At 29.1% G+C, this 17,348-nt stretch overlaps 2 protein-coding genes across 5 annotated transcripts in view; both read right to left on the bottom strand.

The window, feature by feature from the left end:
- Positions 1 to 1,129: 1,129 nt before the first annotated feature.
- Positions 1,130 to 2,746, bottom strand: LOC130902051 (uncharacterized). The gene is made up of 2 exons (XM_057813851.1): positions 2,490 to 2,746; positions 1,130 to 1,718 (listed from the first exon to the last, which is right to left on the bottom strand). Exons 1-2 carry the CDS (start codon positions 2,634 to 2,636, stop codon positions 1,311 to 1,313), a joined length of 555 nt encoding a protein of 184 aa, XP_057669834.1. The 5' UTR covers positions 2,637 to 2,746; the 3' UTR covers positions 1,130 to 1,310.
- Positions 2,747 to 3,749: 1,003 nt separating this feature from the next.
- LOC130902048 (synaptotagmin-7) overlaps positions 3,750 to 17,348 on the bottom strand; it is a 95,858-nt gene continuing 82,259 nt past the window's right edge. For all 4 annotated transcript variants that reach the window (XM_057813848.1, XM_057813849.1, XM_057813846.1 and 1 more), the window contains 5 exons: positions 16,828 to 16,968; positions 13,390 to 13,647; positions 12,808 to 12,976; positions 10,402 to 10,614; positions 3,750 to 10,251 (listed from right to left, as the gene is read on the bottom strand). In XM_057813848.1, the coding sequence (XP_057669831.1) occupies positions 10,151 to 10,251; positions 10,402 to 10,614; positions 12,808 to 12,976; positions 13,390 to 13,647; positions 16,828 to 16,968 (882 nt within the window). In that variant the 3' untranslated portion in view covers positions 3,750 to 10,150. The remainder of the gene's footprint in view (positions 10,252 to 10,401; positions 10,615 to 12,807; positions 12,977 to 13,389; positions 13,648 to 16,827; positions 16,969 to 17,348) is intronic.

Genomic DNA, 17,348 nt, shown 5'->3' with positions numbered 1-17,348 from the left:
ATTAGAACAGGACTATTTACGCTTTAGTTATATGTTCGAATTGGCAACACTGCTTTCATACTCTGACGATTTTGACGCGACACAACAAAGTCATGGATATAATATATTATTAGAGCATCGAGAACAGGTAAGAAGAATGTTTTCAACGAAGAAGTCTTTGGAGACTTGCGAGACAGAATGGGCTTACGAATTTCTATAAAATTTTAAAAAATGACTTGTTCGATATTTTATTTGTTTAACGGTAGTAATAATCTTAATTTGAGGAAGATATTTCAAAAAGTATTTGTTGTATTGATTATTTTCTATCTAGTTATTAGAGTGATTATATTTTGTTGAGGATGTGAATAGGGGTCATCCATAAATTACGTCACATGTTAATGGGGGGGAGGGTATCATCGGAATGTGACATAGTGTGACAAGGGGCAGGGGGGGTCAAAAACTTTGTGACATCACATGTTAAAATTCAAAATTCATCACGCAAAATTTAATTAGTCGTTTGTTGCTTCCTAACTAGTCGTTTGTTTTTCTGTTGTCTAAAATATTTGACTTCTTTATGTTAATTTTATCAAAGATTATATAATAAAAGTAAGGAAAAAATAAAAATAACTGTTTTCTTTTGATTATTTTTGAATAAATATATAAATTTGAAAAATGTGTGACGTCACATCAGGGGGGAGGGGTTTTTGAAATTGTGACAACCTTTGACAAGGAGGGGGGGAGGGGTTAAAAAGTCCTGAAATTTGTGTGACGTAATTTATGGATGGCCCCATACGTCTTAAACAGAATTTGTTCGGGCGAGTCCATTGGGAGGGGTGTATTGTTTTTCTGTTTAAATTAAAATTTATAAAAACATTTTGATTAAAAAATAAATGTATAAAATGACAGAAAAAATTGAACCGACTAGAGTTGATATTCTGGATACGGTTCTGTAACAGTAACCTTGAATCGAGTTCATGCAGAATTGCCTCTGGTACTTTTGAAAATATAATACAATAAATATTTCGAAATTTGATTCGTCAAAACTTTTAATAATTTGTGTCGTAGAAATATTTTGCATTGACGATGATTTGCGTTAGGTAATTTTTTTTCAGAAACGGGAACCATTTAGAAGAATCAGTAAATGATACACTTTTATGAATAATTCAATTATATTAGAATATTATATAGAATGAACAGTATTTTCAAAAATCATAGTATAGATTAACAATTATTGCACATCAACACGTTAAAATATATATTAAGAGAGCTTGATTATATTTTCTCCAGCAATATATTAAAAAATACAGGGGATATACTAAAAATAATGTGTCCTATTTTATAAAACTCTTCATCTGTTTGGTTTGATGTGACATCGAGTATTGGGCATGCTCAGCTTTTTCGATCATCGCGTCCAATGCGCTGAGATCCTTGTCTAATCCTTTTTGTAAATCGCTTTTCCTCATCGACGTAACGATTTTGGAAGGTGTCGATGTTTCGCTGGTGTCATTACATGGATTAGTTGTTTCTTGTGGATTTGGTGTTTCTTTGTTTTCTACTTGTTCTACATCCAAGGAAGACTGCGAAGTAAAAGATCCCAGACGATTTTTTAACAGACCCGCTACAGATCCGCAGGATATTTTCATTTGATTGATTTTCGACTGGGTTTTCTTCAATATATTGTTTACTTCATCTAATTTTCCCGATGTTTTTGTAAGTCCTTCATGTTCCAAATTGATTTTCTGCACAAAAATTATTGTAAAATGTAAATTTTTGGTTTTAAATCAACGAAATATAGTAAAAACGTGAGCAATATCAAAACATGTGAATAATATTTTCTATACTAGATAGGCAACACAAAATACTGCCGTGTATTGAAACGTATTTATTTAGTATTAATGGTAGTTTATTATTATCTTTTTCTAACAAAGTTACAATAAGCTTATTTAAATTATTTCCTTCATAGTTGTTTTCAAACAAAAATATATCATGAGATATGTATTGTAGTAGAATGCACTTTTTGCACCCCTCAATAAAAAAATTTATCCTTTGAAATCACCTGGTTAGTAGATTGACCATCTACTAAAGTCAATGAGTCAACGCAGAAAAAAATTTTCCGAAAATTTAATCTATTTCAGTCCTCTATTTAATATTCGGCCCCGAAAGATTAAACACTTTGTATACGAGTGAAAAAACTTGGAGACACGAGTTGACAAAATGTTATTTATACCATTTTTTAAATGAATAAATTAATTTTATGTATCATCCATTTCAAAATGAATAAAGAATATTTTCTCTTCTTTTAATCAAAAAATTAATATTATATATTAGTTTAGGTCATGTAATGCTTAAAATTTTCAAAAATTTCAATGATTTCGTTGTAAGCTAAATAAATATCAAAAAATGCGTTTATTCAAACATGGCGGAACTACTAATTTCATATCAAATTAATTTTATCACAATAAGCATTAATCTTCCATTTTCTTTAAAAAAAAATTATTTTTTTCACCAACCTTCAAATTTTCTACATCGACTTCTTCCTCAAGGACCTCCTTTTGCTCGGTTTTCCTTAAATTTTCCATAAAAATGTCGTAATTTGGTTTTTCGATTCCCAATAGTTCAGCTCTCATGCATTCGTATTCGTAAGTACCTTCAGCCATTTTTTACACAATAATTTTAATTAATATTAAACTAGGTATTACAATTTATTTCCTACTATCACATGTTTATCTGGAATATAAGCAATTTCAACTGTTGGCAGCACTATAATGAAGGATGTCTACTGATCAATACTTCGAGAGTAAAAAGGGCAACGTTGTCAATGGTTAGAAAATAGTATGGGTATTGAATAAATGAGGTTATATCCATATTTTATATAATTCATATATTTCTTCTTCAATTATATTTCTAGTAAATAAATATTCTTTGTTTTATTGGTAAAATATGATATTTCGGAATACGTGTTTAATTGCGAATGGCGTATTGTTCTTATTAAATTAGAATTAAAAAAAAACCTGAAATATATATAAAAAGGTTTTTAAAAATAAGTGGAGGAATATGTTGAATTTGAGAGAATATTTTTATAAAAATAAAAAAAAAATAAAATATTAAAAACTTCGTCGGGAAGTTGAATCCGAGTCGTTTTTACAATAAAAATCAATATATGTATCTTTATACTGCACCGGCGCCATCTTGTGTCGCGATATTTTACGGCTTTTTCACAAAGTAAAATACATTTTTTTATGTTAGTTTTTGACAATCTTTTCAAATATGTTTATACTTCTATCAAATGATTTTCACTGTTTTTATTAATATCTTTATTAAAACTAACAATGCTATTCTTATAAGAATCACATGTTATGCAACTATCATTACACTTGTATGTATGGTTGCCTATCCCACATTTATTGAACATATTTAAGGTATAATAATTCTGTGTTTTGAACAATACCTTCACAAAAACGACTTTTTCAATTTACTATTCTGGTTTTATATTTTTATTGCGAATTGGAAGTGGATTTTTATCTAAGACTCTTTCATTTTATATAAAATACAACTTTTACAGCGCCAACTTGCTTTTTTTATTTCAACGAGCTTAAATACATTAAGACATGTCAAACCAACTTATTCTTTTTTTTAAACTGTCTTCTTAATAACGACACTGACAAAACTTTTTTTAATATTTAAATTTCATATAAAATTTAATAGAATTGAATATCGTTAGATAATATAAACAGAAAAATGGAACTGGAAAACGAAATAAAACAATGTTCTAAATTAAATACGTTTATTCTTTACTAATAAATACTTCTACAATATTAGGTTACTGTCAACTAACATATATTTACATACATTTAAATGTTTTGTTGTTTTTCAACATTGATTTGATGATGGCAAAACCTACACAACATGTAGTTCTCTTTTAATAATTTTAAGAGTAACACTTCATAAAAATCCTTCAAATGATAAAATTTAAGTTCAACAATCTTTAACGTGTTTTGGACTTCGTAAAATACCTCGAACAACTGCGGTACCCTTGTAAAATATAGATACAAAGTCGAATGATTAACATAGTTGAAATTGTTGCCTATCTAAATAACAAAGCTTGTTGTGACATAACTTTTATTTTTATTAGTGTATTTTGTATGATAAAACATCTGGAATTTATCAGCTGTTTAAAAATGGCCGAACAGAAGCTAATGAACTTTATTCGAAATTGATAGATTGACCATTGTAAAGGGAACTTTGACATTTTTGGATCGGTAGTAGATCGAATAGCAATTAGAACATAAAAACCATTAAAAAAACAAGAAACTATCTAACACCAAAAAAAATCATGACGATTTTCATTTAGGATATTGTTTTGCAATAATTCCCAGCTTTTTACTGTGTAATTGTTCCCTTTCATTCCCAATTTGCCGTAAGAGAATACGCATGAATTTAAAATTAAAATATACATTTATTAGTTATTTGAAGTAAGAAAGAATGAAATTGATTACGTAATGATACGTTAATGTTTTCAAGATGATTTCACGGAAGTCTAAACCACAATATATAAAAATCCTAAGCTGTCTTTTAAAAATACATCGAACTATCATTACTTTAGTATACTAGATAGCTAAACTGCTTTAAAATGCCAACATTTTATCCCGTAATCGAAAATTACAACTACTTATTTTTCTAAATAATTTTTGAAAATATTTTTCAGTATGTAAACGCAAAAAACGATACGTTTATTTCAGGCACTACAGTTAAACTGCTTCTTCTACACCCAGTTATCTAGGTGTTATCTTTCTAACACTTTTGAAAAAACTTGTCGAAATTATTTATTGTTTTGCTGCAAACAAATAAAAACATCGATACATACTTTGGTTTGTTTCACCTTATTATTTTTAAAATGGTGTTTTTCTTTGAATGTAGTCTGGTAAAATAAAAATAGAACGAGTCCTAATGGTATGCAGATTAAAAATAGTGTTACGATCAGTAGCGGGGTTATTAAAATGATAAAATAAACATGTATACTTACAGATTTTAAAACAAAAATTAAATTTTTAGTAACATAACTATTTGTATCATTTGACAATGTTGCAAATACAGATTTCCATAGAAATTCTTAGTTTTGGAACGAACTATACTTATTTTAAATCATTAGACGTTAATCAATAGTGAATAGATTCAAAAAAATGTTATTTTTCGGAAGTGGGGTCATAAAGAATCCAAAAGTACATACAAAAACGAACTATTTTAAAAAATAACAATTAAATATCACAATTACCAAACATTTTTTAGGTTAGGTTAGTTTAGGATCAAATAGCTAAATATTTTGAGAACAACTTGGAAAATAAAATCATTTTTGATATATAATGTATATGTGGAAAGGAATCTTATAGACTATTAAGTTGAACAGTTGTTTAGAATATATTAAAGAGGGTATAAAGCCAACATTTCAACAATAAAAGTTTATCTATAATAAAAGTAGGCAACCACCATTGGTTCGCTATAAATTATGAACGTGAAATGTCCTCGTAAAGTCTAGGCAACAATAAAATTCATAATTTGCTATACTATAGTTGATTAAACAATGAATTTTATATAACAGTCATGAATTTTCTTAATTTACATCTATAACTATTCTGAAGCAACAATTGAAAAGCACTCAACAGGAGTTTTCCACAATTAAAATTAGAGGTACCACAAAAAATTTATAGATTACGAATTGTGAATTTTGTTTCGAAATAATAAACTTGTAGATCAAGTTATTTCAAAAGCGATCTTGTTCCACATCGAGCTTGATAAAATTTTGAAATATATTACAACTGATAATCAACATCGAGTTTTCACAATTGGCCACATATTAACAGGGTAACGATACTTATCTATGATTAAAAAAATACGTGAACTACTAATTTTATCGCATTCATTGACAGAAAATTTTTATACCAAGCCAACTTGATGATGAGATTTCATCATAAAATTACATTAGCAATGTTCCTTTCATTACATATTTTAGTTGGCAACACTGATTTATCACCAGTAGACATTGATTATAGGCCAAGTATAGGGTATTTGGCTTGACAAAAATAATGTCAACAAAAAAATCTTACGATTTTATCAAATATTGTAAAAAGATGAATAGGTTTGTGTTTCTTAGCTCGCATTTCTGGTTCCTATTATTTATTGAAAAATTAAATGCAACAAAGACGCGTTTTATTGCTTACAACTTTGAAATTAATAGAGAAATCAAAACTTTCCAATAAGACGATTTGTGGAAAATAAAAATATTTACAAAATATGAGATAGAATGTCTCAATCGAACAATTAGACCCGTTTTAAATGTCAATTTTTCAGTTAAATTGCCCACTTTTTGAACGTTTGCAGCACGTTTTTTCCAATTGGTCTGTATATCTTATCATAAATCCGATTATAAATTTAAAAATTCCGTAAATTTGACATAAACCACTTAGATATCTCGAAAAGCGTTTATATAATAATAGACAAATGACGATGATGTAATAGCCCTGCAGAGAAAAAACTTTCCTATATCAGGGCTATTACACAAATGAACCTACTTTCCAAATAAAAACAACCTAACGAGTCTCTCTCCCCGATAATGTAAATTATGATGGAATCGACTCTATAAATACCGCTTATTGAAAAAGATTCAATTATTTTTTGGCATAAAAACATTGTATGCCAATAATTCTTCTAGTTTTATTTATTTCTCTTGTGGCGATCGGTTCGTTGCTAAAATTTTTGTTACAATTATGCATTTTCAAATCCCTACAGCTTGGCCTATTAATCTAGTGGAATGTGTAATGGCGTCATATGACGTAACTAGAATTCCACTGAATTTATTTGAAATCATACAATAATTTATCTGTCGATGAATGCCTACTACTGAATTTATAGCAAAAAATATTTTGTCCATATGAAAATTACAAGTATATCGAATCTATCGCTATATTACAAAAAGCACATCAAAATTCTTTGCAAAAACACCCAAAATCACAAATCTGATCGTTCCTTCAATGACCTTCTCCGAAAAATCCATTCTGAATTCATTCTAGTTAATTTTACTATACAGACAAAGATAAAGCGTGTTGTCGTTACACTTGTAGACAGTTAAAACTACATAATAATTTAGTTTTACTGAAATTTTTGTCGTTCAACTTTAAAATTAATATTTTTTATATAGTTCAATGCCTCATTGTTCAGCAGTTAATATATAATATAATTAGTTCTTGTGCGCGCGTACTGCAGCACTGTGCGTCAAATACAGAGATTTGGAGGGAAGAATAAACTTCGAGAGACGCCATTTTGAGCTTCCCATTAGTTACCGTTGATTCAAGAATGTTCTGAGACAACGTACTCGTATTTCGGAACTTTGGTAACAGATTACGCGGTTTTAGTTTATAAATGTCAGTTAGTGAGCACTGTTGCTGTCATTTATCGTTTCTTCTTGGAACGATGTCGTGTGGGTTCTGTACAGTATTCGATGTGCTCGTATGACACCTCAAAGTTTTTGTCAACATTGAAAACTGTACAGAAAACAATATCAAAAATTACATAATGACACGCGGCGCTTGATAGTTGTTATGTATTATAATTTTTATGTAATTTGCCGCCGATGTTAAAACCAAAATAGCAGCTTACCGCATTATTTGACGTTTATTCTCCCTCCCATATCTCTTGCCAAATCCAAAACATGGAATAAAAGAGAAGAAGAAAGTTAAGTTGTCATTAAAAAGAACATGTAAATGTATGATTAATTATTAATAAAGTTACGAATATAGTTATTCCAATTAGTGAATATTTCGTGTGCGTTATTTTATATTAGTTCAGTATTCCTAGAGGATACACGACAGTACATTTTGGGTAGCGCATTGTAATTAATATAAAAACTTTTAATTAGTATATTAGTAGACGAAATCCATTGAAAATAATATGGAATCTGTTTTTTGTGCGGAAAATAGTTGAACGATGAAAATTTAAGTATTAAATCTTATAGCTATTATAATATGAATATTCACATTTAATATAACAATATTTTAACATTACTACAAGGTATCACAAAAAATACTTCTCATTTCAGAGACTTTTTTCGCAGTTCTTTTTTTGAATATTTGTTATGTTATTTAGACATCGTTTATATTTTATAATTTAATATTAAGATTGTCCCATTTTTGAAAATATCATCAACGTCGTAATTTTTTTTGTGGGAAAATTAATGAAGAAATTTTCGTAGATGGAACAACCCTCATATTTCTAATTTAAGTAGTTGTGCTCGTGAAAGAGTTAAGAGATATAGGGATTCATAAAAAAATAAATTATGATTAATTTTAAAAATAGTTCATTTATATCAATAAATATGTTTCAACTAATTCGTTAATTGTTTGTTGATAAAGATTCCATTACAGCGCTTTTCATAAATAAAACTACACACAAAGTGATTTGAATAAAAGGGCATTTAATTAATGAAACTTTCAGTCAAATATTTTAAATAAACAAGTAGGGTCTTACATAAATAAACTGTCATGCGTCTTCATTGATTCTTCACACCAGTTGACTTTCAGTTCCATTGAACCCAATAAATGCCAAAAATGAAAAAAAATTAATCGAAAAAAGTTTGTATAACAATTTGTTCTAAAAATCGTGAGTTATTTGCTTCACAAATTCATGAAAAAGTCAAATTTCAAATAGATAATAATGCCTCATTAATTATTATTAATAGTAATTAAATACAATTGATTTTTTATAAAAATAATTTTTCTGTATAGTTTTTATGGTTGGTAATAATTTTTAAGGTAAATATAGAGGTTTAGAAATACTACTGTATTTTTTGGAATGTAAAATATTTTTGTGTAAATAAAAAAAAATAGATATTTTATATACTTTTAAATATAGAAATTGTCTTAAATGTCTCGTCTAGTACACTAATTATACCAGTCAACAAGTAAAATTTTATCTTAATATTTAGAAATATATCGCTTTTCTCGCTAGGATTGAATATTCAAGTTTCAAATCAGATTTATATTTCAATCCCAACTGTACCCTTTTAAAACATCCGCGTTTAAAAAAAACATAATTCCGACAATTATGAGTTAGTAAGAATAAACTAAAAAATCTGCAATTGTTAACTGAGTATTGAAAAGTATTGATAACAATAATTATTTATTCAATAAATAAACACATTAAAACCACAAAATAAACATTGACATGACATTAGAAAACTTCACATAACACTACTATAGGTCAAGGACTGTTCCATAAAGAAGAGGACGGTCTAATTTCATTACAATCCAATTTTGTGATGTCACAAACTACGTTGCCATCCTAAGCAATCTTTTATCTTGATGATATTGACAAGAATAATGGTCATATTGAGTTCAGTTAATATTTCTTCAATCTTTTTAGTTGATATGCAGCCCCGCTTCGATTTTTTGGGTCCGTTTCTCATTTTGTGCTTTCAACTTTTTCCAAATATAGGAAGTTACTCACATTTTATTCACCTTATGAAGTGATATTTTAAGGAAAGCAACTACATTATTTATTATTTTGTTGTTTGTTTACGTTTTAATATAAAATGAGGTAATGTCGTGTAACTTGTGACGTCAGAAGATAGTCTGACAGATTTGGTTAAGTAGACCGTCCTTTGGTCCTTGACTCTAGATGCATAATCAAAAACGATTACACCAACCATAGACAATGAAATTCAACTAAATAATAAGCAGCCAAATTTAATTCGACTTCGGATATGTTTTGATATAAATATTTTAGTCAAAATTGATAGTGATAATTTTGTATTTTAGATTATTAAATAATCGTACGCGATTATAAAAAAGTGTGAGTCCAAATTTCTAATTTAATTCAATTTCGGTGATTCGCATGAAATTGAATATTTTTTAACGATGTAGGGTTAGATTTTTGCGTCTTTTTGTGTTATAAACTGAATTTTGAAGATGGTGCTGAATAATTTTTTTATTCTCCATAAAAAACATTTAAGACAACCCCTTAGATATGTTTTAATTAATAAAATTTGACAAAAATCAACGAATATAAGATATAAATATATAGTGAGATAACATGAATATTAAATAGATAATATCCGATTATAAATACTTTGAAAGATGATGTGAGGTGCTTTCGAAGTTATATTCGTTATACTATAATTTTCTTATTCTGGTTTAAGTCTATGCCATTGTATAACATTCTGTCTTGGTTTGGTGATCATGTCCTGCCAATGTTTGGTTTCAGAAGCGCCGGAGCCGTTTTTACCTGTAAGATTCACAATAAATCAATTAAATAAACATACAGTATGGCTCATTTAAATTGAAAACATGTAAAATCTGGGTAGGGTGTCCTAAAACTTGGAATAAAAACATTTGATACATACAATTTAAATAAGAAGATATTAAAATTACATACCTGCCAATAATATTCGTCCTATCAACTCATTTCTTCCAATATTATCAAAGTCCATTACCATTACGTCTAAAGAACATTCTCGAATCTTCTCCCATGGTACGGTAAAAGAAAACGAGTCGTTAAAAACAGGATTGAGGGTACATTTGAAGATGGCCGTTTTTCGTTTTTCTATACGTTTATCGCCGAATTGAAGCCATACTTTTACATAAGGATCTATAAAAAACACCAATTATATAAAGCATGTAATGTAATACGTAGCCGTATTGTGTATTGCCTGACTAAAAGGTTACGTTTAATATTCGATGGAACGAAATGGAGTGCCGAGAATAATTATCAATTTAGTAATTTTAATATTGACTCTTAATACGTTCAGAGTACGACAAATCTGTGAAAAATAACAATAATTGAAAGAAATTTGATCAAAATAACATTTAAAATGTTCTTGTTCGTGTTTCGGATTATTGGCCACCTATCAACGATGTTGTGAACACCATCATATGTCATAAATTGAATTACAGATTTCTCTAATTTGATATTCAGCTTATAGTAACGCGGTTATCTAATGTAAATTTCGGCTGATTTTCTAGTACAAATAAACTCTTAGTGTTTTATTTAAAGACCCGTATTTGACAGTTTCACAATTTCTATATTTTCTGGAAATCTATAAATGATTTTGTAATTTTCGTTTTTGATGATCGTACTTTTTTAGACCTTAATGATTTGCCAAGATTTTAGGACTGTTTTCTATGAAAATCAGTTTAAGATATTTCTGCATACGCTCTATGGTGATAAAGTCTATTACAAACTCAAAAGAAATTCACAAACTTTCGATTTCGTTTTACATTTTCTGATTATTATTTATTAAGATTCCACCAATACTCTTTTCGATTTTTCACAAATAATTAATTATCTAGATAGTTTTATTTACAACAAATAACAGATTACATTAAATTTTTACTGTCAAACACAAATAAATAACATCCTCTAAAATAATACCTTTTTAGTTAGGTATATCTTCTTCTTTTTTTCCAAATCAACAACTATACCGTAGTTAACCATAGAAAAATAAAAAAAAGAAGTTTCCTCAACATTATTAAATAGCTCTTGTGGTCAGTGTTGCCAGAGCTAGTACAATTGTACAATTTTAGTACATTTTAGTGAATTTTATACGCTAGTACATTTTTCCTTTTTTCTAATACATTTTCCCTGCGTTCGCAAATATAAAGTTATTTTATATTTTCGTTTAATAAAAATTGTACTAGATTGTAACAATAATTAGAAAACAGAGCCAAGTTGATTTATATTTAGATCGTGAGATTTTTGTACTGCATTACTAATTTTATCGGTAAACTTTATATAAATTTTTCATCCTTAAAATAATAATTGACACTGTCTATAACATTTTTGGAAAAAAAAAAATTAATTTAAACTTATGTTTATACATCTTTCTATAATTTTATTAAATTTGTTTGAAGTTGGTACAATCTAGTACATTTTCTAGTTCAATTTTTACATTCAGCTTTTAAATTGTGGCAACACTGCTTGTGGTATAGTTACTTCAGCTGTCATTATTAGATCACAATGGGTGATTTATTTCCAACAAATTTTAGACGATTCTTGTATGGTATTGTCCAAAAAAATAATATTTTGACTAAATTCTCTCATTGGTAATTTATTTTTTCATTAGACTTTTTGTTAACTCTAAACACTGCTTACCCCTAACTGATTTTCGTGTTTATACTGTCGAAATTATAAATCTGTCGTAATGATGTTTAAATTACGATATTCTTCGTTTTCCCATTTCTGTTTTTTAAAATAAAAATTGCAATTGATGCAAATGGATTGATCGTAAATAAAATTTGCTGTAAGGTTTCAAATTGACGTAGTTCTCGTTTGATTACATTTCCCCTAACAGGATATTCCCGCCATAATTTCACGCGCTCTATTTCTGATTTACGACTCCCTCTACTGATATCTATATAGATTGATTATAGGTAGGACAGCAGTTATTCACGTTTAATGCTCGATTAACCTTTGAACGTACATACAGTACGTTTAAAAACTTTCGTTTCAACTGTGATTAAAAATCAACATTAGAAGTTGGTAGTTGTACGTTGTTGAAAAATAAATATGACAACGATAATAATAGTAAACATCTTCCATAGTTTTGTGTATGAAACGAAAACACGTCTAGTAAATAGAGCAGAAAGTCCATTTCGTTTTTTTTCTTTCTATAGAGACATGAGTTAATGTAAACAAACAACGGGAACAGAGGTGGCGAGGTTAGTTCAATGTGAAATAATTGTTATTTACATTTAGGTTAGAAATAGAATATCTCGTTGTTTTTCTCATTATTTTATGGTAATTTTCGAGTTAATTTGAAGATATATGAATTGGTTTATTTACCTGATTTTCCGTTGATGTCTTTTGCTTTAAGATTTCGTGCTTTGATCAAAGTTAACGTCAAAATGCTGCTACTAGGATGGTAGCATAGCGAAGTTAGTAACTCGCCGCATTTATCTTTTGCTGGAGGCTTTAACGCCTTCCAAAATGAAGGTTTTTCACTTAAATCAACCTGGAAAAAAATTATTTATTCACTTTTTTAGAAAGCGAGAAGGTACAGTACAAATTCTATTAGAATCAAAACTCTATTTGGTTTTTTACAATTTTCTATTTATCTTGACACAAAACTAAATTTCCGTTGTTTAAGCAGTATTAAATATACAGGGTTTGATGAAAAATACGATCGATTAGTTTATTAAAAACAAAGTAAAAAGGTAAATGGATAATCTATTCACTGGAAGCATTTACGAAATGTTTTTTCTTGACCTTGATGCTCGCATATGATTCAGGGAGAAGTCGATCAATGATTTTCGAGAATTTTCGTCTCAGAATCACATCCATCGTCATCACCAGATACATAATTTTTTGTTAAAAGATTAACTATTGAATTATTGTGATAAAACTAAAATTTTGTCGAACATTTACCTGACATAATGGTAGGAATACTTCTCCGATTGAGTCGTCCCTGGAAAACCTGTCGTAGTCGAAAACGTGCAGATGCAGTATTCTCGACTGCAGTTTCTGAATAGGAAATCCTTCGAAGTAGAAGGTCTCGTTCCATCGAGGATTCAACGTTCTACGTTTTATCTTTGTTTCTAAACGATGTTTCTTATCGGGTAATAGCGTGACGCGGACGTAAGGGTCACTAGTACCTGACAGATCTTTGGCCGGTAGATCTTTACCCTGAAATAATATATAGTATTAAGTGAAATCGACTCAATGTTAAAGGGTATTAAGTTTATAGAGACTGTGCTGTTTCTCTTAAAAAAAAACTAACTGAATTAGAGCAAAAATATACGTTCTTGGAATAAAAAATCTTCATATGTTTGGATATGTATGCTTTCCTGTCCAAATAACTTAAAATAAAATGGATATTTTTCTTTTGTACCAAAGAATCTTTATATAAATAAATCTCTATGCTTTCCTGCTAAAGAAACTTCACATTAAAAGGATCTTTCTGCTTCTGCATCTAAGGATCTTCATATAAATGGATATTTATGCTTTACTGCCCAAGGATCTTCGATTAAAATAAATCATTCTACTAATACTTTCAAGGACGTTCATAGAAATAGATCTGTATGCTATCTTTAAATAAATGGATCTATATGTTTCCTATACCATGGATCTTTACACAAATGGATCTGCATGCTTTCTCACCCAAAAATCTTCGAATAAAATGAAAAATTCCATTTCTGCATCCATGGATTTTTATATAAATGGATCTTCATGATTTCCTGCTAGGAAATCTTCAAATAAAAAGAAGCTTTCTGCTCTCTGACCCAAAAAACTTTTAATAAAAATAAAAATTCCATTTCTGCATCCATGGATCTTTATATAAATGGATCTTCATGATTTCCTGCTAGGGAATCTTCAAATAAAAAGAATCTTTCTGTTTAAGCATCAAGGATCTAAAAAAAATTAAATTTGCACGTTTTTTTGCGCAAAAATCTATCTATCAATGCTAAAGATCAAATAAAAGATCGAAACGTTGACATTTCAAAAACTCTTGGATAGTTTTATTTTGAGTCCCCTACCCGGGACACCATTCGAAATTACATACTAGATAGGACAATAATTTTAACAATGATATAGAAGATTCTATTTCTGTTTCTGTTCTTCTTCTTTATCCAAGAATCTTCGTATAAATAGATCTGTATGGTTTTCAGTACAAGATTCTTTATAGAAATGGATCTGTATGCTTTCTTGTCCAAGAATCTTCAAAATGAAATGGTTCATTCTACTTCCAAATCCAAAGATTTTCATATGGATATGAGTGAACTACTGCTCAATGATTTTTGTATAAAATGTATTTTGCTTCTTCTTCTTTTATGAATGAAAAAGGAATGACAATGCATTGCGTTGAGGTTACCTGCTGTAAACCGGTTTTTATTTGTTGGATTTGCTCTGTTCCAAATTTTTTTCTAAAAAAACAAACCAATGTCCATATTTACTCATCTGTTAAAGCTTTCAAGTAAGTAGGATTAACTAAATAAAATATTAACTTTGCTGTTTTTATTTGAAATATTTCAGACTCATTAACTTTCTCTCTTCTTCCAATGTAGCGTTCGTAATATTCATTTCACGTTCAAGGTGATGAATTATGAAAAATAATTGCTTGTTATGAATTCTGTCACGAATGAAAAACAAGGTAGAAAAAATTGATTAGAGACAGGAGAGAACTGGGTGTAGTTGGAATCGATTAATCAACGAAGTGCGAAAAAATTACGAGTTACACCTGATTGCCCATTGATCGTTTTCCATTAGCGAAGTCTGTTCGCCCTTTTGGCGACAAACCAAAAGCCAAAATGGAAGTTTTTAACTGCGAAGAATTTTCAATGAATCATATCGAGTGTTTTCTTTTGTTGTTTAGCAACCACAGAATCAAAATATCTAAATAGAAACAGGGAATGAATGTATTCGAAAATAATTTGACTCTAATGAAAAAATATGTTATTGAACGATAGAAGGTTCACACATTTGTTGCTAAAAATACTTTTAAATGATTAATCCTTCTCATAAAACGTTCCTTATCAAATGAATACAATCCCAGAAGTTGTGGGACTACATTGAACGTTAACTTTTTCATTGGATCTTGTACTGGGTGGGCAATTAAGAAGTTTGGAGACTGATGTATGGGTTTATGGGTTTCCATTTTTTTTAAAACACCATTGTTGTACTTCAAAAAAAAAGAACCAGTATTGTTTAAAACATCAAAAGTGAATTGGACGAGACTGTCTCTGTCTGGAAACGACATTAATTTTTCAAACCACCCTTTAATGTGTTTTTTCCATAATTGAAGTACGTGATTTTTTTTTTCGTGGAATGATGGGTTTCAGTAACAATTTTTTTCACGAAATGAACGTCTGTTTGTGTCGTTATACGACTGGAATTTTAGTTTCCACGCGGTTCAATATTGAAATATCAGTCATACATTTTTATATTTATGCGGTAGGATATGCAGGTCAACGATTTCCCCAAAGGGTGGCGTAGATAATTCTCGCATTACGAGAGGGTGAGACAGGTCAAAGGACACAACACGGGTTTACAAAGAAAATTACTGAAAGTTTTTTAGACAGATTCAAATCACGTACTAAATCGTTTAAATCACTTTGTATCAAGTGAGGTTCTCTTGAAGTTGATGGTTCATAACTTATCCTGATGACTTAGAACAATTTCCTTTGTAGAATCCTGACTTTATGAAGGTTTTGGCGTAGACTGTTCGGTTCTATGTAGAGTTTTGGATACTAGTCTTATTTAACCCAACCTAATGGTAGCCTCGCAGATGTCTGGGTTGATAAAACTGTTTCTTTGTGTAACAAATTGACATAGACCGTGAAGCCGGTCCTATTGTATTATATGAATAGAATCTAAAGTTTGACAGATGCGCCGGGTATTTTGTTTCCTATTTTTTTTATACGTCAACGTTTCTTTGTATTGTTTTTATAAGTTGTTCACATTATGACATCACCGTTTTTATTTGTTTACGGCAAATTAGAGATTTCGAACATTCTGGATAAAATTATGATGTATATAAACGAGTTTCTAACAGCCGTAGTAGTCAGTAAATCATCCGATGTCGTAGTGAATCGGAATTGTAAAAAGTACACGGTGTATTTAAATAAATTAGTTAAGTGTTCAGTAATAAGTATTTGTGAATAGTTTATTATGTTTAGTGTTGTTGTATATATAAATTGAGGAAGTAAATAAGAAAAAAAAACGTTTCAGTATATAATATGTAAATTAGTTGAATGCAATAGTTAGTTATAAATAAAAATGAAGTCAGAAATGAATATGTAGTTATCGCAAAGAAACTGGACGTGATTATAACAAAATTATTTACCATGATTACGTATTGCAACTTACCTGTATTATTCTAAGAATGAGCGTTGTGTTTTGAAAGTCATATTCCAAGGAAAAATGTATCTGCCCAACGTTTTCTGAAGGTTCAGAATTGTCAATGTACATGTCCACCAACGATATTGAGCGATTTTGAAGAAATGCCATCTGTAAGAGAAAAATAAAATTGCATAATAGTAAAAAATGTACAAATCGACTCTCAAGTTGCTCTTTGAAAACACTATTTACATATATGTCTCGCCTTGAACTAATGTGAATTAACAGCATCGTCTCCAGAGATCGAAAATTAGGTTAGTTTGGACCAAAGATCCTGAAAACGATTCTTTGGTTACAGAAACGTTTGGTTTGATTAAGAGAAAAAACAAATTAATGAGTTTTTGTTTATTTTTACCATTTCATTTAGTGTAGTATGAATCTTAAGGCATTTTTTTCATCAAAAATACGAGATTTATTTTTTTTTTCAACCTTCAAAGATGGTCAGGAATCCAGCTGGTTCAAAAATTCTTTAACTGACGACGAATAATGAA

Source organism: Diorhabda carinulata, chromosome X (assembly GCF_026250575.1).
Source record: "Diorhabda carinulata isolate Delta chromosome X, icDioCari1.1, whole genome shotgun sequence".
NCBI lineage: Eukaryota > Metazoa > Arthropoda > Insecta > Coleoptera > Chrysomelidae > Diorhabda > Diorhabda carinulata.
Note: the sequence above shows the minus strand (reverse complement) of the source record. Positions and strands in the feature narration are given on the sequence as shown.

Coding starts and splice junctions, on each gene's coding strand:
- LOC130902051 (XM_057813851.1), bottom strand. CDS start 2,636: ATGGCTGAAGGTACTTACGAATACGAATGCATGAGAGCTGAACTATTG. Junction 1,719..2,489: donor TCGATGTAGAAAATTTGAAG/GTTGGTGAAAAA, acceptor ATTTTTGTGCAG/AAAATCAATTTGGAACATGA.